Source organism: Barbus barbus (assembly GCF_936440315.1).
Source record: "Barbus barbus genome assembly, chromosome: 18".
Taxonomy (NCBI): Eukaryota; Metazoa; Chordata; class Actinopteri; order Cypriniformes; family Cyprinidae; genus Barbus; species Barbus barbus.
The window spans coordinates 30069395-30092033 of NC_136746.1; the positions used below are offsets into that span (position 1 = coordinate 30069395).

General features: G+C 34.2%; 1 protein-coding gene across 1 annotated transcript in view; it reads right to left on the reverse strand.

Moving 5' to 3' along the window:
• Positions 1 to 22639, reverse strand: part of LOC306884765 (gamma-aminobutyric acid receptor subunit pi) — a 55716-nt gene that overhangs the window by 25867 nt on the left and 7210 nt on the right. Inside the window, exon 2 of the mRNA XM_079440950.1 lies at positions 15128 to 15208. Coding sequence (XP_079297076.1) covers positions 15128 to 15171 — 44 coding nt within the window. The 5' untranslated portion in view covers positions 15172 to 15208. The remainder of the gene's footprint in view (positions 1 to 15127; positions 15209 to 22639) is intronic.

Sequence of the window (22639 nt, forward strand, 5' to 3'; positions counted from 1 at the left end):
CAGTGGGCAACCAGTCTTGGGCTACAGGGTGATATGGCTGCTGTTAAATCTTTAACAAGACTCAAACTGACAGGATTTTTTTGATCAGGTAGGGTACAAGTGAAGAATGCGTTCATTCAGAGCCACGCAGATACGTTCACTTCTGCATTCAAGGCATTTTGTGCAGATAGCCTATAAGTCGTAATATTAACGTTATGTTGTATAAATAACGAAGCGTATGACTGCGTATGACGAATGACTGTCTCTTGGTAATGTATTTTGCCCCGCCCCCAAAAATATGATCCGACTATCAGTCGACTATCGGCAAGACTCAAAAATACTGATTCGACTTTGTAAATCCTGAGTCGGGGACACTCCTACTTTATTTTATTTCAAGTAACAACTTTATGGTTTTATTTTAAGTTCTGTTTTAGGTTTAAGTAATATATACATGCACTTCTGCATTTTTATGGCCTCTGAATTAAGACCTTTGCAACACAAACACACACAAAATCTTACCATGGTAAAATACCAATCTATTTACTGTTACTGTTTACTACTGTAAAATCATCATAAACTGATGTCAGTAATTAATTACTGACTGGTAATTACTGAAGGCTTGTTACCCAGAATGAGATCATGTGTTTGATGGCAGTAAAAGCTAGTTTTAAATGACCTCAGAAATTGATTACAGATGTTTGTAAGGAAAACAAACACTTCAAAGTTGTACAACTTATTGCTACAAAAAAAAAACGGACCCAATAATGTCTATATATGACCTGGAGAAAAGCTTTAGGCCAGTATTTCCATTCATCTCAATAGAAGAAGCTCATCTGGGGTTTCAAAAAGAAAGAAAAAGCAGCATTAAAGAACTGTGTGAGGAACAAACCGCAGCTTCAGCCTTTACAAACCACACACTGACATTATTCAATAAAAACATTATTCAAACTGATCCACAGAGAATTATCTGTACAAATCGAGTTTGATGTCAAGCATGCTTAAATGTTGTAATGTGACATATCTGACAACGTATATTAGGCAGGAGGAAGGGTCAAACAATACCAAAATCTACAACTCAAGTGTTTTCTCTCATCCTCTTCCTCTCCCATCATTCATCTGATTCACTACAGAAAGCACACGACTCTGTCTGGTTTTCACTGTTCTCAGCAGATTCCCTCGTCCACGAAGAGGACGATGATTGCGTTTTCTCATGATTCCTTTCAGATCTGAACAGAACTCATGTTCCTGTGGTTCTGGATGGATGGATCTGATGAGAACAGCTAATCAATGTAGAGCTGAAGATTCAATCCCACCTGCAGTTAACGCTTCACACACCCTGAATTACAGACCGCAGGCTCTTCTGCCATCACATTACTGACATAAAACAGCCATTATTACTGCTCATTAGGGTGATATATCATTTCATATTCATCCCTGTTGACCCTGAGGATGTTTTACATCCATCTATCCTTCCACCTATCCATCCAGCCGCTGCTAATTAGATTCACAGTGATTTCTGATTCTTCAACAATTCAAACAATATGCATTTGAGTCACTTCAACAGCATTTCATCGTTTCATTTGAGAAAACCAGTGTCATATACACACTGAAAGTCAATGATCTTCACTACAAACCCAAAATAAAAGTTTACATGTTTGGTTTAACCTGAAGAAATTATGACAAGTGTAAAAGTAATAATGATGTGTGTGTGTGATTTATGAAAACAAATTTATGAACACCATTTTTCTTGCATTTAAACTGGAAAACATAAACCTCTATTGTGCAGACCTGTTTTACCAAAAAACAAAAGGAATAGTTAATTTCATTTTATTACAATTTTAAAGCTTGTTTTAACTGTTAAAGTTGTATGCATTCATTACATTAACACCTTTTTTAAAAAAGATAATTTGTATTACATCATAAAACACAGAATCCATTTAAAACGTAAATAAATATATTGTTAAAATTTTTTTTGAAAAAATAAAAACATTTCATAAGGCTTGCACTTCTGAAATGATCACAAATGCACTGATTTGTATTAAATCATAAAACAGAATTCAGACAAATTAAAATATTTCTTAGAGCCTTATTATTATTATTGAAGTCACAGTAAATCATTCAATTGTTTAGAATTTTTTAATTCAACATTAGACATCCCTGATTATTCAATTGAACCATTAAAAAAAACGGAAATCACAATTTAGAATCTCAAACAGATTTCATAAGGCTCTATTATTGTTAATTGTTAAAGTTTTATGAATTTAATAGATTTTTTGATTATTAAATTAAAATTAAACCATTAAAGCAGAATCCACAAATGAAAATGGATATAAACAGTACAGCAAACTCTCCACCGATTAACACATTTCTATTTTTATCCTGCTCAACATTCATACATTCACTCTGCTCTTGGCATCATAAATGACCACACATGTGATCTGAACATCTACAGCTCAGACCTCTGCTGTATAACAAACACTCTCAGGACATGCGCTCAAGAGCGCTTCTGTAAGTCAACAGGCTCAGAAACATCTCTCAAGGGCGACAGCTATGAAATTAAATCTGAATGGCCTGGAATCAGTGAACAAACAGACACAGATAAGAATACACCTGCTGCGAATGCACTCAGACAGCTGCAGTGGATTGATTACGCCTCGTTTGTGCATTCTGATGTGTGTGAGCTGTTTGCGGACGCCCTCGCGTTTGCCTGTGCTGTCGTTATCCTCCGATACCATTCAGACACTCCTTGAGGACTCGTAGATTAGAGAAGATTACTGTCGCTCCTCTAAAATGGCTAAAAACACTGACAAACCATGTGAAGTGTTCAGCATGTCACTTCATTCTCATTTGTCCGGATGTGATAAATGTCTCTTACTGTCATGCATTTTAATCTGAACATCTAGTTTTGTGTCTCTCTGAGCAGCTAAATATAAACACGTGGCTGCAGACCTTCAGACATTTAGATGAGAATCAGCAACATCGGTGTCTTACATGACAGTGATTCTCAACAGAAATGGGCCACTTATTCTATAAACACAGACGAAATCATGGAGTCCAGTAATTTACTTATAACACTGAATTAGATTGAATAAATTCAGTGCTGTTCGCTGTACAATGTAAAACCCTGCAACAGTTGTTTTTTTGTTTTTTTACTGTTGCACAGTTGAATGTTCTTCTTTAATAATAACAATAATACTAATACAGTTTATTAAAACATTATTGATTCAAGGATATCAATTTTTTTCTTCCATGTTTTATTTTATTTTAGTTATTTATTTTTTGCCAAACAATGAAAGGAATTGTTTAAATTTAATTTGACTACATTTTAAATGATTAATTAAACTGTTAAAGTTTTATGCATTCATTTGATTAACACAGTTTTTAATCTTTATTAAATCATAAAACACAGAATCTAGAATTGAAATTTGAAATTGGGGAAACAAAATTTCTGGAAAAAAAAAAATCAGGGTGCTGTTATTTTTACAAATTTATTAAAATGTTACAATTTACATTTAATTAAACCATAAAACTTAATCTAGAAAATTTAAAAAAGAAAACATGGAATTTGGGGAAAAAACTAATAATTTCAGAAAAAATAAAATATTTAATAGCTCACTACTATTTTTAAAATTGTAATACATTATTAAATTGTTAAAGTTTAGACATCATTTTGGTTATTAACATTTAGCCTAATTACACCATAAAAAAACTAAGTCTAGAAAAATTAAAATGGATAAAATGGAATTTGGGGAAAACTGAAGAATTTCAGGAAAACAAATTCTTACAATTTTGTAAATTTAATTGATTAGACATCTTATTGATAATCACATTTTAATTAAACTGAATAAAATTAAAACTTCATTAAAACTGAATCAAGTTAAAATGGAAAACATGAAATTTAGGGAAAAGAATAAAACTGATTTTATAAGGCCCTACTTCTAATATGATCACAAACTGATTACAGCTACGTTCCCAGATTAATGCATTTAAATCTCCTCTAATGGCACCAGATAAAACTATGAGAACTAAAGTTAGAGAAGAGTTCAGAGTGTTTGGCTGTTCAAAGAGATTGATCTCTAATGTCTCTCCATTTACAATGAGGTTAGAATAAAGCATGAGTGATGAGCGAGAGTGAATTCCTGCCTGTTTCTCACAGCGTGTCAGAGCTTCTCGGACTGTGTGGGAATCCAGCTCTTCTGCTGATGGCCGAGACGAGTCTCCTGCAATATTACACATGTCCTTGAGGACACAGACAGCCAGTGCAGGAACGAGACGGCTCCTCAGGACAGAGAAGAGCAGGAAGACTCTCAAATCTGCTGGGAAATATCTAAAGATTGCACTCGGTAGACGAATAATGACACGGCATGAATCATCTGAATATTTTAATGAGTCTTGAAGCAATATTGTGTGGATTCACGTACTTAAGTACAGGTATCTCCTCACTTCTGGTTTGCTGTATTTAGTAGCGCTGCATCACTATATTACTATTGCTTATGTTCTTAACTAGGGATGCACGATATGAAACCGATACCGATAACCGATAATTAAGTCCTTCTCGTGGCCGATGTTCATATTTTTATATTATAATTTTCATATAATCTGCAGTTTGTGCACCCAGGAGAATATAAAATCTAAGATTCACTGATTAAACTGATATTTTAGTAGCTCTGGCCTAACTATAGCAAACATCAGTCCTGACTCTTCAAATGTTTTTATTTTTTGTGTAAGGCACCACAATACTTTGTAACAGAAATGGTTTAACAGAATTATGACAGAACTATGGTTTATCTGCAATTAACAACTCATTAACAACAAATTGATATTCAAATATTTCATGCATAAAGAAATGCATCTATTCAACGTTTTTAGTGCACAAGGATGAGAAAGTTATATAGTCTTTAAGCAGTGTTGGGAGTAAGGCGTTACAAAAGTAATGCATTACAGTAACGTATTACTTTTTGCTGTAACGCAGTAGTGTAAGGCATTACTAATCAATTTTCAGTAATATTTTACTCTGTACATGTTCAGTAATGCTTGCATTACAACACACTTTTAGCCCCCAATTATTATTATTATTATTTGAAATTTAATTTAAAGTCGGGCTCCTACTTTATGTCCCTAGGGCCGGGCCAATATTCATATCATAGTTCAGACGCGGGCCGGGCCTCGGGCCTGTTTTAGGCTTCTCCTTATCTTTATATTTTAGACATTCATCAATTATTGATGAAAAAAAACTGCTACGCTGGTGGAAACAACATGAGTCTGTGCTGCCGCGACTGTCAAGAGTGACTCGACGGTGTTTAGTGTCCCACAGCAGCAGTGAGTCGTCAGCACAGATGAAGAGTTCTGCTTCAAATACACGCAATAAAGCAAAAGTAATTACCATGAATGTGTCCGTGGGAAATAGTAAGGATTCGCCATCTCCTCGTTAGACGTGCCTTTAGAGAGAAGTGCATCTTCACGGATAACGATTGTATTAAATAGTTTTTGTTTTTATTTATTTTGTTAAGTAGCAATTTAAAGCTTTCTTTGGATATATTTATCATGTCTGTGAGGCATGTATTTCGGTTCATTTTTGTGTATGCAGTCCGTGCCTCAAAACTTTCCATCTCACTAATAAACATTCTACGTTTTATAATTATTTGTTCCTCAGTCTTTACTGATTTTCAGTTTTGTATAGGCCTACCATATTTAAAATTTGTAAGTTATCTGTTATTTTATATTAGGCATATAGCATGGTGAATTTGTATTTATTTTGTTAATAAAAGTTAGCTATATGTTCTATGTTGTATTTTGTTGTTGCTTGAATTGAATTGAATTAGTTAATTTAAAAGTGAAAATAAAATGCGCCCGGTGCTTTTACAAGCTATTTAAGCAAAGGAAAGTGAGAAAACAAGCGAACTAAAAACAAACAACTGCTTGACGCCGAATTGCCACTAATTTAAAAGTGAAAATAAAAACGCGCACAGAGCTTACAAGCTATTTAAAACCGAAGAAAAGCGAGGAAAAGAGAGAAGACTCAAACGACGCCCAAATTGTCCTCCTCTGCCACCGAGAAAAACTTCCAGACCGGCGAAGACATGTTCGCAAATGATGACGTAATGAGCACAACACATGCTGAGAGTCACTGCAGTTTAAAGCTGCAATCACTTGCACTCGGAAATATGAATCTCAGATAAATCAGACTGATTGATTGATTTGCCAGCAAGCATACTTTATCGGATGTAGTTATCGGATTTAATTTATTTATCGGAGCAATAAAAATGACGTCATTTTCTCTCATATCGGTCGATAAATATCGTGCATCCCTATTCTTAACAAATGAAAAAAAACAAAAATCTAATTGAGCATGCAACTATGAAAAGCAGCGCAATATCCAAAAAACACATGCAACACTTTAGCAACGCACTGACAACCACTTCATGAAACTCAGACAGCATCCAACCTCCAAATGACATTTGCTGGTTAAGGAACATCACACAATATTTCTTCCACGTTTTATGTTGTTTGCCAAAAAATGAAAGTAATTGTTTACATTTAATTTAAATAATTTTAAAAGATCAATTAAATTGTTAAAGTGTTATGCATTCATATTTATGCAGTTTTGATTATTAACATTTGATAAAACTATAAAAAACAATCTAGAAAAATTTTAGAAAATCTAGAAACAGCATTTCTGAAATAAATAAATAAATAAATACATTTTACATGGCACTGTTATAAAAAAAAAAAAAAAAAACGCAAATTATTCAAAGTTTTATTAATTCAATTGATTAAACATCCCTTTTTATTTTTAGCATTTGATCAAACCATAATAACTAAATCTAGAAAATATAGGAACACCAAATTTCTGAGGGAAAAATTTATAATTGATAAAATTGTAATACATTAAGTATGTCACTAATTATTATTTTGGTAATCTAGTAGTCGATAATTCTGATGATTAATCAAGTAATTGGATCTTTTTTGTGATAATAAATATAGACCTACACCAACAATAGACTTTAAAATGACTTAAAAGCAATGAGGCAATAATAACTGGTTCAAATAAAATATCAAAAGCAAGTAATCATATGGTTTCACTGAATATGTTAATATTCCTAACTTATTTACATTATGTATTGTATCAAATGCCTGTGCCAACGGCCTAACAATTGTTTTTACATTTTAAAGGGTGATCTAATCCTTGTTTAATATTGACTAAACATTTAATTGCCCACTTAATCGTTAATATTTGGCCATTTCTTTATGATAGAAATGCTACAGTCATTGGTGGGATGTATGCAACCTCCAAGTCACATTTACTACAAGTAATGAATAAAAAAAAAATAACAATGCAATTTAGACGCTCTGTTAGTGAGCATTCAACTAAAAGTCTATTAAGCGAACCCAGCAGGAGTGTGGCGCAAAATAACCCCTTTGTGATTCACAATATAGGAAACAATAGCCGCCTGAATGCGTTTCTGAACACGCTGAGAGCGCTGAGTTTGGACACACGACAGCTCATTTTTACAGAGGCAAATGAAAGATGGTGTGCAAGAGAGGTCAAGCATTCAGTGGGAATATGTTCTGCTTATTAATTCAGCAATAACTGCCTCCTTTATGTCAGTAAGTGCTCCTGAGAGAAATCATTACTACATTCAGCAGTGTAAATATCCACCAAGTGCTGTTCATAGGGGAAAACGGCTGACGATTTGTCTTTATGGTTGGACTGCATTCGTGAGTTTATTTATGGATTTTTTTTAAGCTGAGGGAATGTTTTCTGGGAAGTTGTGCTCAAATCATGTGGAGAAACGTTTGTGGTGGTAGACAAAAAAAAAGTATATATATTAAAAATACAGAACATATCTAAGTAATATACATGTCAAATACATTTAAACCCTGAAACAAGCATCTATAGCAGTGAAAACACACCACACCTTGTCCTCTTTTCACACCATCTGCCTTAAGAAATCACGGAAAAATAATAACAGCAACTTTTGTGAAGTGAGTAAATGAGAACCATCTATGTTTGGCTGCATTTGTGCGGTGCATTAGAATCCCTCAGGATGGTTGCTATGGCAACTGCTCTCATTTTAAAACTTTCTGAGGGGAAAAAAAGTTACATATTTGAGGATCATTTATAGAAACGGGAGCTTGGAACGGTTCGGATCAATTTGGTACAAACCTCGCAGAAACAGGCAATTAAGTTAGCATCGCTTGCCAAGTCAAGCTTCACGGTTACTGACTGAGTTACTGAGAGTTAAGTGATAATAAACCTCCTGTATAAAGTTCATCAGGTATATTTAGTACCAGAATAATCAGATGACATTAAAAGATCACAGCGCAGCACCAAAATTATCATTAATTGTAATTTTGTCATTATGCTTCAAACCACTAGGTTTTAGCTATTTGTCAGAAATATTTTAATTACTTAAAATATGATTAAAATTTAGGATGAGCACTTTATTCTTTTATATATTTTATTAAGTGCAGGTCGGAAAAAGTATGTTATTTCATTTTTACATAAATATATCTATTGCACTAAATGACGATGGAACATTATTTCTCCCATATTTTGACATTTAAATTTCACAAAAGGTATTTGAAACATTAAAATAGACACTTTACTTGATTTAATATGCTTTCTATGTATATAAAATCATTTTTGTAAATTTAATTGGATGTGGACTTCTTGTCTTTGACCCGTTTACATACAATAATAATAATATCGGATTTATACAATAATGATCTATACAATAATAATGATATTATATGTAACAATCATGTTAACAATACATATTCTCTGCATCTTTATCAAAAACAACATATATACAAAATACAGTATGTTTTTATTTTTTGCTGTAATTTAAAAAAAAAAATCATATATTTATTTATATACACACATCACTTGTAAATGAGTCCCTTCAGCAAGTGTTCAAGTAACACACAGAAGAGCTTAATATAAGAATACAGAGGCTTTGCAGGTCAAAATGTGATGAAAACCTATTGCATCATGAAACCCTGTGAGAAGGAAACACTAGTAACAATAAATCATCATGTATAATCTCAGAGAGCGCCTTGATGCAAAGCCATATGAGTTTCACTTCAATATGCCTGTTTAAAATTCTCAAGGTGCCTATAGAAATTGGTTTCTGGTTAATTTAAGACGTATGTAAGAGGGTCAAAGTCTGCTAATCTAGTGAAGAGCTTCATGTCTTAGATCACTTAACAAGAAGTTAATCCATGACTTCATGCGTGTAGTGAATTGAGCCGCTCTCATGTGCGTATGCTCGTATGTGAGCGAGTGTATGTTCATGTCTTTGAGTGTTACGCCGCACATGAGTAGCTTTTAAGATTTCATTTCACATTAATCCACCTTATCTTTGTTGGCGTGTGTCTGAATCCCTCGCTGAGGCCGCAGGCAGTATTTGAGAAGCTCGTTCTCGGCCTGCGGGGAAACTCGCTCATGATGTTCTTCGGTCTCATTTAGTTTGGTTTTACAATGTTCATGATTTTACTGCACCAACGATAATGTATGACAAAGATCGGCTGACTGAAGCACTGAAGGAGATGTAGTTAAAAAAATATTAATTTTGTTTTTCCTACAGAGAACGAAACATTCGTCTGTGGCCACCAAGCCATGGTATCCATCCTCAACTATTACATTTATTCAAAACGACTTACATAAGAGAAACAAAAGCAATTCATGCTAATCTAGTAATACAGATGGTGCTAAAAAAGAAAACAAACCTGTGAAACATGGAAAAAAATTCAAACTTTGAACTTTGTTTTCACAAAACAATTTTATAAAAAAAGAAAAGTAATCAATCAAATTAAACCATGTCCTGTAACCAAAACTACGCTTAATTCATATAAATCGTATCATTCCTTCTACACTACTATTCAAAGGTTTGGGGTCAGTGAGATTTTAAGAAACTTCCACTCATTAAATTGATGAAAAGTGACAGTAAAGACATTTGTAATGTTACAAAAGATTTCTATTTCTATTCATCTGTGAATCCTGGAAAAAAATGCATCATGGTTTCCACAAAAATATTGTGCAGCACAACTGTGTTCAACATTGATAATAATCAGAAATGTTTGTTGAGCAGTAAATCAGTATATTAGAATGATTTCTGAAGATCATGTGACACTGAAGACTGGAGTAATGATGCTGAAAATACAGATTTGATCACAGAAATAAATTCCAGTTTAACAGATATTCACGTAGAAAACAGCTGTTTTAAATTGTAATAATATTTCACATTTTTTCCCTGTATTTCTGATCAAATAAATGCATCCTTGGTGAGCAGAAGAGACTTCTGTCAAAAACTTAAAAACAAAATCTTACCAAGCCCAGTTTTGAATCTCCTGTAACCGCATCATGACCCACTATAAATGAAAGTTTCTTAGTGTTTTACCCAATATAAAATTTCACACTGTTATAAACAATATATATATATACCATGGCAGGCCTACCACTACAAACCCACACCACACGAGACCTATATAAAATATTCCTCTACACACCCTTTCACACAGTTCTCATGTTTTCTAGTTCGTCGTGTGGTTGCATCTGTCTGGGTGTTTTAAACAAGACTGTGTGTTGTGACGTTTCTGCTACTCTTGGATCTTCTCTTGCTTTGTTCTTTCCAAGCAAATGGAAAATGGAAGATGAAAAAGAAGGAAACATTTATCATTCTGTCCCAGAAGAGTGAGAGAGGTAGATGTGAAACAAGACACAGCCAAGGACAAGGACAGCCTCCATAACCTCATATACATACGCATACGCAACACTTAATGCCTCTCACACCACCTGCGTCTCTCAAACACACCAGACTTACAGCATTACAAAATATAACATTACAAAACATAAATTACTAAATAAATGTACCTTACAAAATATAAATATACTTAAAATAAACAGTAACTGAAAAATTTAGTTACAGCTATCACTATATTGACAAAATCAGCACAACACAACACAAGGGGCAGTTCTGAATCTACATTTAACACCAGCATAAAAGATGCATTTAACCAAAACTATGTAAACTGCAAAATAACTAAAAATAATGCAAACAGTTCACTATAAACATGACCATGCAAGTCTACACATCAATGAATTCACAGCACACCAAGTCTTCTTTCTGTTGTATGATGTAACGACGTGCATGATAAGCGAGATACTAATGCTTTTCTTTGAGAGTCTTTCTCGGTTTAGCACCCAAATCAACTGGCAAATGACGCAAGACGTGCTGAAGATAAAAGACACCCGTTTCTTTAATCTCACACAGCCTTTTTCTGATAATCAGCGGATGAAATGACACATGCAGCTCAGTTTTTGTTTTTGTCTGCAAGCATGTGTCCATAATATGTTTTCCTGCAATACGCGGATGACAACAAAACACATGAGGCTGTATTTCATTAGAGTTGAGACCTGACGCTCTGAAGTGATTGTAATGAGATAAACAAGATAAATAAGAATCAATAAACAATTTTTTTCTATTGCATTGTGCTTTGTTCTTGCATGGAATAACAAACGAGCAGCATGGCCAATGTAGACTGATTCACAATCAAATAGCTCTGAGTCGATTCCTTTAATAAATCAGTAAACACAAAACTCACAAATCAATCACTAACTCATGAGTTACATTTCACAAAAGCATCATATGCATAAGAACAATTCCATGCAAATGTCAACCTTACCATGAAAAAATGAAGTTTTTACCAAAAAGAACAAAACCCTGTTTAAGTTGTGCTTTTAGGTCTGTATTTTACTGCATTAACGTGCTTTAATAGAAATTTGAAGGAAATCGCTATGTTTATCCACCACATATGAGGGGTGGACCTATAGTAAAAATACATTTTCATTCGACTGTATTTCATATTTTCAAATGAGATCTCAAAGACTGCCCATTTTTAAATGTATGTCAACAGTAAGTATTTTGTAGAAAGATGGAGGCTTGTCTGAAAAGTAAATACACTCACTTAGTCTAAACAGCGATGATTTTTGGATCTATAAGGTCTAGATTTATGACGTCAGGACGCTTCAGCGCTGTGTCACGTCCGTAACGTTTTAAAGATTAAGTTAATTTCATATAGTAATTATTAATGCAATTAACTTGAAACTTTCTGTACAAAGCCAACTTATGGCCATGCTAATTATGATCAACAGCTCATCTCCATTATTTGCTCTTATCAACCATAATAATGCGTTACGGACGTGACCGTTACAGATGCTTCATATTAAATCATATGCATACTGGCACGCATGTTTACCACGTTGCTGATGACTGATAGCCTGTGTATGGCTATACTGCTGTGATCGGTTTCAAGCTTTCCATATCATAACATTTTAGAAATTAATTCATTGTAATATTTCAGAAATTGCATATTTAACGAGAACATCGCGGAGATTTAGACTGCTTTGCTGTTTGCGATCACTTGCATTTTTTCCTGATAATGAAACAACTTAAAATAATTAAAAAAAAAGAAATCTTAAAATTGGGGCGCCTCACATACATGAGAAATATATCTAAGTAAAGTCTATTTTTAAACGAACCAATTCAAAATTAAATCAAATACTCTCTGATTAGGCTATGTAATCTGTGAATGCATTTCTCTCCAAAGGAACATCCAGTGGAGATTTCATGAATTTCATTTTTGCAGCCATCAAGGACTCAAGAAACATTAGTATATTATTAAATAATTAAAATGTCTAATTTCTTTCAGAATCATTAGGCTATCGCCTGTGATTTGTGGCAAACTTTATGCGTGTGCTTGAACACAAAAACAAAAATTAAAAGGGTTGAATAACCAACCCTTCTCCTTTCGGCAGATATTGTTGCTTCTGGTTTGTGCATTGTAAATCTATTGTAGTCTACGGACGCTTCATATTAAATCATAATATGAAGTTTATTAATAAACCATTAACTATGACTTTTGCCTCAAAAACTCCTAATTTGCTGTTTATTAATGTTAGTAAGGTAGTTGTTGCGTTTAGGTATTGGGTAGGATTAGGGATGTAGAATATGGTCATACAGAATACGTGCTTTATTAGTACTAATAAACAGCCAATATGTTAATAACAGGCATGCTAATAAGCAACTAGTTAATAGTGAGAATTGGTCCCTATACTAAAGTGTTAACAAATATATATACACATGTACACTGTACAATATATAACTGTACAGTTATACTTGTTTTGTTTACGGTCAGAAATTACCTCCATAGAACATGTATTGGTCAGAAGTCAGAAAGAGCTTTATTGCCAAGTATGTTTGTGTATGTGTATATATATATATATATATATATATATATATATATATATATATATATATATATATATATATATATATATATATATATATATATATATATATATATATATATATATATATAATTATGGTCTCCAGTTTGTTTTGACCAAGACTGTGACTCCTAAACGAACAATCCCAGATGGTTAAATCATAGATCTTTAAAGTAAATAATCCCATTAGTCTGTAAATAATTTAATGAAACTCATTTTATCATGTTCATGATTCCTTTCCAAAATTTAAAACCTCTTTAAAATGATAATGAAGATGTTTGTTTTACAGTTTCAGATATTTAAGACTTTTTAAATACGTGCAGTGATTTGGTTCATTCGCACACAGGGCACCTAAAAATACTTTGCATCTATTTTTAGTCTGAAATGCGAGTGAAATGCTTGCACTGTCATGTTGATACTTAGGCTTGTGATGTGGCTGAATAATGTGTGATGCATGTGTGTGTGTGTGTGTACAGAAGAAGATTTCGTAAGGCCATCACATGTGAAAGCATGCATACGCTCACTCGTCTCCATTATTGATGATAATCAGAGGAGCCACTGGGGGAACGACAGGCACACGAACCATGAAAGCGTCAGATTCAAAGCGCTGCAGGAACGAGGCGAGTGTCAGAATGCATCAATCTCTTGCTTCCTGTATCGGACCCAGAGACGATTACATGCACCGCAAGCTCATGCACATGTATGTTTGCGTGCATGGGTATATGTTCATCACAGCATGCACTTTTCAGGGAAGCAGACTGTGAAAACACTCCCATCATTTTCACTACTTGCGTCAGTTCACAAAGCACATTTACAGAGTTCACTGACACCAACAACCATCTGGAATAAATTATAAGCCTTTGTTTCAGTCTAACTTTCAAGTAATAAATCCACACGATAGACTGCACTAAGGTTGCATGATTAATCAAAATAAAACCAAAATCTCAATATGGCTTACTGCAATTCTCAAATCAAAACTCATAAGTTTATAGATGCAATATAAGTTTATAGATTCTACAGTGAATATTACAATAGTAATATTTTCTGAGACTGAGATATATTGCAAAAAAAAAAAAAAAAAAAAAAAAAGTGGATTTCCTTGAGCATGAAAAATAAAATATAACAAAAATGTCCTGTTTTCATTTATTTATTTTATTATTATTATTATTATTATTTCATAGCCATATTAATATACAGTCTAAACAATTTAGCACAATTGTGCATCCCTAGAAACAGAGCAAACGTAGATATTTTAAAAAATGCCATTTAAAATCACAACAACAAATCTTATTTTTTAACACTTGATTTTTTTACAGTGAAATATTAAAATTTTTAAATACAATTTTCATATTTTAGTATTGTTATTATTATGAGTATTATTATTATTATTATGCCATAGCCATATTGATACTGTATAATATAATCACAACATTTTAGTCAAATTGTGCAGCCCTAAAAAAAAAACAAGCAAGCCTTTAACACAATTGCAATATTTATCAGAAAAATCACAATTCGATTCCCCCCCAAAACATGCAGCCATACATTGCACTATACAGTATAAATGTGTTTAAACCTAATATCCAAATATCCTTCTATTCGTTTTATTGGTCTCCAGACTCTTTACAAACATTTCCCAAGAGGAATAGTTTGCCCAAAGACCGCTATGAAATTATGCCTTTCTTTCTTGAAATGAAACACCAAGAAATGTGGGTGAATATTCGACAATGAACTATTCCTTTAATGAAATGTGGAAAAATTACACCATTTAACTGTAAACATAGTATTCCAGCAGCACATTCATCACAGTCTGATTCAGAAACATCAAGATTCAGTGAGTTCAGGACGCAATCCTCTTACCTGCTGATGAAGAGGAGGGCAAATAAAGAGCTGAAGAAGGTCATGGTGAGACGGTGAGAGCTTCAGTCCGCTGGAGTCAATCTGGAGGAGAACAGAAGCAGGTCATTGAAACGGGTCAAGATATGCTTTGGCAGCAGAACGACTATAAAAGAGTCCTTTGAACTAACTATTTTTAGTCGTTTTGTCAGACAACCACATACTGTATAACACTTAATTTCAACATTTACTCTCCTAATCCAGCCATATGCAAAGCATGCTGGGAATTAACAATGCACTGCCCAGTTTCAGTTAATGCAAAAAATAAAATAAAAAAAAGATTCAGGTCATCCCAACATGAATGGATTAAATAAACTTCTATTTTACACATTTAAGTAGATTCAACACAATAAAATTAGGTAGTGACAGACTGATCAGCAATTGTGGTACTTTTGCTTATTTTAATTAAATACATTGTGGAAGCAGAAAAAATTATTATTTCAGTGTCGATCCAAGGCTGCTTCATTATGGCAAAAAAAACAACAACAACATATGATTACGATTGACATTAATACTAAGACCGCCATTATTTCACAATTACACATTCTAAATAAAGTGGATTTCTTTAAACCTTAAATATAATTCAACTAGAAAACAAATAGAAATGTAAATAAATAGTTACATTATAAAAAATAAAAATAAAAAGTTAAATTGATGTTAAATAAATAAAACAAATGTTAAATAAATTAACAAAATCAAATCAATCGATCAATTTCCAGAAATCAACTGAAAAAAGTAAAATAGTAATAAAATGAAAATTATACTTTAAAAAAAAAAAAAATCAACTGAAAAACAAAAAAAAATTTAATTAACAGAAAAAAAAAATCCTTAAATGGTTCATATAATTCAACAGAAAAAAGGCAAATAAATTATATATACACAAGCGTACACACATTTAAATAATGTAAAAAAAAAAAAAATTAATTAGATATAAATAAGATCAACTATGATGTGGAAGAACTTAACACTTAGGGAAGGATGAAAGTGCACCACTGTGAAGGACGAAATGTGCTGGATTCCTAACACAAACAAAAGTAAGCCGAAAACGCACATGGTCATGTTTTCTTTTATCAGAGTAAGGTCATAAACTGGTCGACACAGGTAGTTTTTTGCCTCTTACCCTGATTGTGCGTGGCATGTAAACGCAATAACCTGCTTTCCGTCGGTTTATTGAAGTGCGCATATGTGATACATGACTGTCACGAATCATGTCCATGAACTTCTTTTCAGTCACCACGTAAGGTCATTCATCACCATAAGGACTCTCACACTTTACATACCGTCACACTACACCCCGGACTACATTTCCCATCATCCACTGCACTGATCACACACAAGTGTAACTCATCAGACACCCTTTATAAGCCAAGCACTTCCCCTTTTTGATCGCGGAGTATTGTTAGCCTTTATGCTGTTTAGCGTAGCTACTTTACGGAACCAACGTCTCTGGTCTTAGTTCTTGTCTTTTCACTAGTCTAGTTCTTAGCCGTGTTTTGCATTGCCTGTCTTCCTGTGTCTTGATCTTTGCCTGTGTTTGGACTTACACGTTGTCACGCCCTGTCTGGATACTGTTTGCCACTTTATGTACTATTGCCTGTGTTTCTCAGAGTACCCCTTTGCTTAGCCCTTCTGGATTAAGTTTGCCGATGATCGACCCATGCCTGCCTTTGGAATACTCTTTTGCCTAGCCCGTGTTATTCCTGTTTGCTGTACACTGCCCTCCAAAAGTTTGGAAACACCCTAGAAAAGCGGGGTTTTGGACAATATTGGCATGAATCCTTTTTAATTTGTGATAATTTTGCACTGATAAGTGACAACACAAACTACGAAAACATTTTATTACATAAACAGTTTATACATAGAAAAAAAAACTTAAATTTTCGATTCATCAAAATATCCACCATTAGCAGCTATTACAGCTCTGCATAATCTGGGCATCTGAGCTGTCAGTTTATTCAAACATTGACTTGATATATTACTCCAAGCCTCCTGAAGGATTGCCCAAAGATGATTCACACTGGTTGGACACTTCTTATGGACATCACGGTCCAGTTCCTCCCATAGTACAGTAGCTCAATTGGGTTGAGGTCGGGTGATTGGGGAGGCCATTCCATGACAGACATGATGCCAGCTGAATTTCCTCTCCAAATAGGATTTGCACAGCTTGGAAGTGTGCTTGGGGTCATTTTCTTGTTGGAAGGTGAAGCCAAAACCACACTTTGCCAGGGGTGTTTCCAAACTTTGGGAGGGCAGTGTATGTTTGACCCATGCCTGTGTATTTGACCACGTCTTAAAGAAAGAATATATCTCAAAAGCAGACTCTTTCATGACTCAAGTGTTCTCATCTCGTGCAGCAGAAGTAGAAGTGGTTTCGTCAAAACGCTGCATTTATAACTGCATGAGAGGATAAAATGAGCTGTACGTTTTGCGCTGACATGTTGTAAGCTTTATTTAACATCAAATCTGACAAACATATGGAATACTCGGAGTCAGATACGCAAATGATTATATTTTGACGTCACTAAAGGGAATTAACTTGATTATTATTACATGACTTTAAAGTCATGTAATAATAAAGTCATGTAAACGCAGCTTACTTGTGTTGTCAGGTTCCTGATGTACATGTAAACGGGAGAAAACTGGTTATTTTAATAAGCTGATATTTGTGAGTTATCAGCTTGCTAGTGTGCATGTAAACATGCTCACTGTGAAACAGAATTCGGCACAATCGTAATTGAAACGTAATCGCTTTGGACAAAAGAGTCTGCTAAATGACAAAAGTAAAGAGTGTAAAGACCATCAACTCTACCGTGCGACTCCACCGGGCAGGGACATCGGCAAGGGATAGAAGTATCGCTTTTTATTTTATTTTTTTCATTTATATGTTTATTATTGAAATGTTGTTATATGTGTCAATTTTATTTAATTTCTTTATTTTCTTAAATATGTGGGTATATAGTATTTATAGAGTTGTAACTTAGTTTTAGTTTGTTTTTTTTATTTGTAAGTCGCTTTGGACAAAAGCGTCTGCTAAATGACAAAAGTAAAGTAAAAGTAAGAAACAGTGCAACACAATGACAGTAACAGTGTATGAGATGCAATAATTCATCAGATCAAATGAGATCAGATCATCAACTTCCGTGCGAGTTCAGACGCATGACTGTACAGCTTTAAGCCGATTTCCTACATATGGAACAATTGGCTGAAAACCAGTGAAACCAATTCAGAAACTTCTTATGTGCCATTTCCAAACTTTCTCTCCCAGCGGGCATCACAGATGGCATCAGTCGCCTGTGGCCTGTCTTCTTCAGATAAAATACTCAGTGTTTGAGGGAACTACTCACTCTTGAGAGAAACAGACGTATTATTTATGCTCCAGGCCAGTGAAATCTGCTCACCTTATAAACAGCAGCCTAACAATCCAGCTGCTGATACAAACACAAGTTATTCCCAATCAAGCCCAAGTCATTCCATCGTAATGACTCTCCCAGAAACACTAATCTTCAGATTAAAAGAAATCATATCTCTAGCTTCGTGAAACCGCTGCCTTGCGCTAGATTAGTTTTCTCTTTTTTCGAATGCACCTCACTGGGAGGATGAAATCACAAAAAAAACGTTGTCAGAGATATCAAACATCCAGATGGCTCATCCAGAAGGGTTCGGCTCTTGCGGTTTGTCAACTAGGGAAGCAAAACGCTGCTTACGACATACTGAGTGAGCAGCAGAAATCTGCAAAATAAAGATGCTATGATATGACTACAGAATAGAGAACATATATGGCTGGGGATCCTTTGATATCTCATAGGGCTGAGCGATAAAATTTTTCATATCAGTCGACATCCATAATTATCACGACCAATATCAAATCTTTATTTCTTTCAAGTTTAAAGGGGTCATTTGATTCTTTTTTAAAGATCATTATTTTGTGTATTTGGTGTAACAGAATATATTGACATGACTTAATGTAAAAAATAAAATATTATTTTTCAAATACTGTACATTATTGTAAGTCCTTTACGCCCCGCCTCTCTCAAACGCTTCGTTTTCTACAAAGTCCCTCCTTCCGACAAGCACAGTCTGCTCTGATTGGCCAACTGACACAGAGCATTTTGATTGGCCGAACACCACAAGCACGAGTCAGAAATGTAATGCCCCTTTCCATAATCGCGAGCTTTAGCTTGCAAAATAAATGTAGACAGATAATAATGTCGTTAGTTTTACCATCAATTCAAGCCTGAGAGGGGAACAGTCGCGTGACAGACACAGTGATGAAGCTTGTATGTGTTTGTAGTACACAAGCCACGGTTGTGTGACCGTGTCTCCCTCTCTCACACACACACAAACACGACGCGCAGAACTCCGCATTTGAACAGTCAATAGCAAATACTTAAACTAATAACAAAACATACTTGCAGTCGCTCATTCAGAAGCACCAGATTGTCATAGCAAAGTCAGAATTACCTCCTCTCCTAGGTTCACGAAACTGTCGCCCATAAAATGCGTTGTGATAACATCTGGGTTGTGCTGTTCTGTTGTAAGTAATCTTAATGATTCCTAAATGCATCTGCTTTCTGAAGGCCAAATAAAGTGCTTTTGTTTTCGCCTAGAAACACCCAGCGTCTCCCTGACATGGCTTCATCAACACTAATGTGGTTACTGAAACCACACCTTTCTTTGCGTGAACATTTGGGCGGCATTACGCAAATATTTCCACATTGTGATGTAGACGTGGGGCGTGTTGGAATGAGCCGTTTTAGGAGGGCGTGGCAGAGTCTTAACTTTGATAAAGAATCTCTCTTTGGTTTTGAGACTTTAGTCTTTGCAACTTCAGGGATCTTATCTATGCACAAACAGCTTGTAACACTCCAAAGAGAAAAGAAAACTTGAAATCGCATCATATGACCCCTTTAAAGGCAGATTTTTGCTTCTTAGTGAAAGGTGTAGAAACCAGGTGAATATTTTGTCTCTTAATGTTCGGTCTCTTAAAGGGGTCATCGGATGCCCATTTTACACAAGTTGATATGATTCTTTAGGGTCTTAATGAAAAGTCTATAACATACTTTGGTTCAAATTTCTCAATGGTAGTGTAAAAAACACCTTCTTTACCCTGTCAAAATCAGCTCTGTTTTCAGCAAGCTTGTTTTTAGTCCATGTTGCTTTGAATGCTAGTGAGCTCTGCTGACCCCGCCCCTCTCTTCCGTGGAGTGACGAGCAGACCATAGATATGTGTAGATTCCCTATTCGACCACTCCAGATACGTTTGACGCGTCAGCCATCTCGAATTCACCATAATAATCAATGAATATTCAAAGATATACATGTGTATAACTTACTGTTGTAGATGCACACGGTCAATGCACTCAAAGATTTGCAGACCATCCCAAAAATGGCAGATAAACAGTCGATAATGAGGCATCTAGGTTAGGGTTGGGCCGATAGACGATGCCATCGGCCATCGCCGATGACTGGTAGACATTACGATGTTGAGTCAGGATCTGCAAATCAGTCGCCATCGTCCTCAGTCATCTCTTCTTAATCTGTTTATGTGGTAAGTTAAATTTTATGTACTGTAATGTAACAGGCAACCATTAACAATTGCTATTGTTTTCTGTGCCTTTCTGAATACGGATTTCACACTTCGGGCACACTCAGGTCGGGTCTAAGGTAAGACGGTCTTGTCAATCAACTATTGTGGGAACGGTCTGTACAGAACTACATCATTCTGACAGGAACCTCAGAGCAGCCTGATTTGAGTAAGGGATTTTTAAAATAGGTATTTTAAAAAAACAACTGGGTGGATTTTTATCATTATAGGATGGATGTGTACACACACTTCCAACACACATTTATGTTCAAACAACTTGTAAAGTGAATTTTGCATCCGATGACCCCTTTAAAAATGCTAATTTGACAGTGGATGCACATGCAAATTAATCTTCATTAACAAAAACAGTAACATCTATCAAATTTGTAACCTCATTTTTATACGGTAAAATGTAAATCTTCTGACTGTGAGTTATTAGCATTAAATTAATGTTCTATAGTATTTAGATCACTTGGTAAAACCACACACTGTACCTCACTACCATGGTAAAAAAGTAACTATATTGTTTCAATTCATGAAAAACTGTAGCCTAAAGTATTTAGTATAATAAAAATGAGTATAATAGAAGTACACAAAACTGTTATAGCTTATTAACATAAGATTCTGTAATTATATTCCATTTATCCTGTAATTCAAATATTCTCTACATTAAAAACATAAAATTTTATGTGACATTTTTGCCACAATACCATGGTTAATGTTTCTGTTACTACAGTAAATCTGTGGTAAATGTTGGTGATTTGTGGATTGACAAAGCTTCTGGAACTGGAACTGAAAAATTCTCTCTTGTTTTCCGTCAGTTGATTGAATTGAATTTATTTATTTGATCAGGGACAATGCACAAAAAAAACATTAGTCTAAAAAAGAAGAGATGTCATGTGCCAGGTTATAGCAAAAAATGCTAATTTCCACCCGCAGTCCCTGGACAGGTTGATATTATACTTACACAAATTCATAAAATCAAATTAAATTAAATTAAAAATAAATTTTCGGTTTTGAATCAAATTTCAAATCGTTATATGCATACGATCAATTTATGAGTCCTTTTTCGTGGCTTATTGTGATTAAGAATTCATTTTTTAACATCAGGCACGTTCCACTATTTTCATCACACCGTCAATACGTTTAAGTAATACGATGAAGTTAAAGAAATATTAAACGTTAAAAATTGAAATTTATGAATCAAATTTTTTTATTTTTTAAATTTATTTTGCATTGTGCTTTGAAAACGACACCAAATAGTCTAGATTTATGCATTCAGTTTAAATGGAAATCTTATTATAATTAGTCGATCTTAAATGGTAAATATGCATTAACAGCTATCAGCGAAGCAAGTTCGCAAATGAGCGGTCTGAACTTATTTACAGAGTGCATTTTTAATTTTGGTCATGCATACGCACCACTTCTGTGCACCCCTGTATATGTCAAATCCATGTCATTAACCTCATGAATATCCAAAAAGATTAAAACAGGGTTTATAAATATAAATTGTTAAAATCACTCAGAATTAAGTGACCCAAGGTTATGTATGAACAATTGAACCATTTTTGCCATTTTAACTATTTTAAAGGTGAAAAGGCCAAGTAATTCTATATCTCCTCTTAGTTACAAGCATAACGACTACACAATATGAATCATAATCCATAACTTCAAAGAACTGTAATCCACATCCTCAAACACTCTCTCATATCAATGTTTGTTCCAGATGAAATCAAAAAACACTCAGGAATCACTGAAGCTTAACCTGATGAAGTACATCATTATGGTATATATGCAAAACAAAATTATGAAGTAGAAATAGATAATACTGTACATAAATTGGCATATTTTGCATATCTTTTCTAATTATTTTATTAATATTTTCTAAAGAA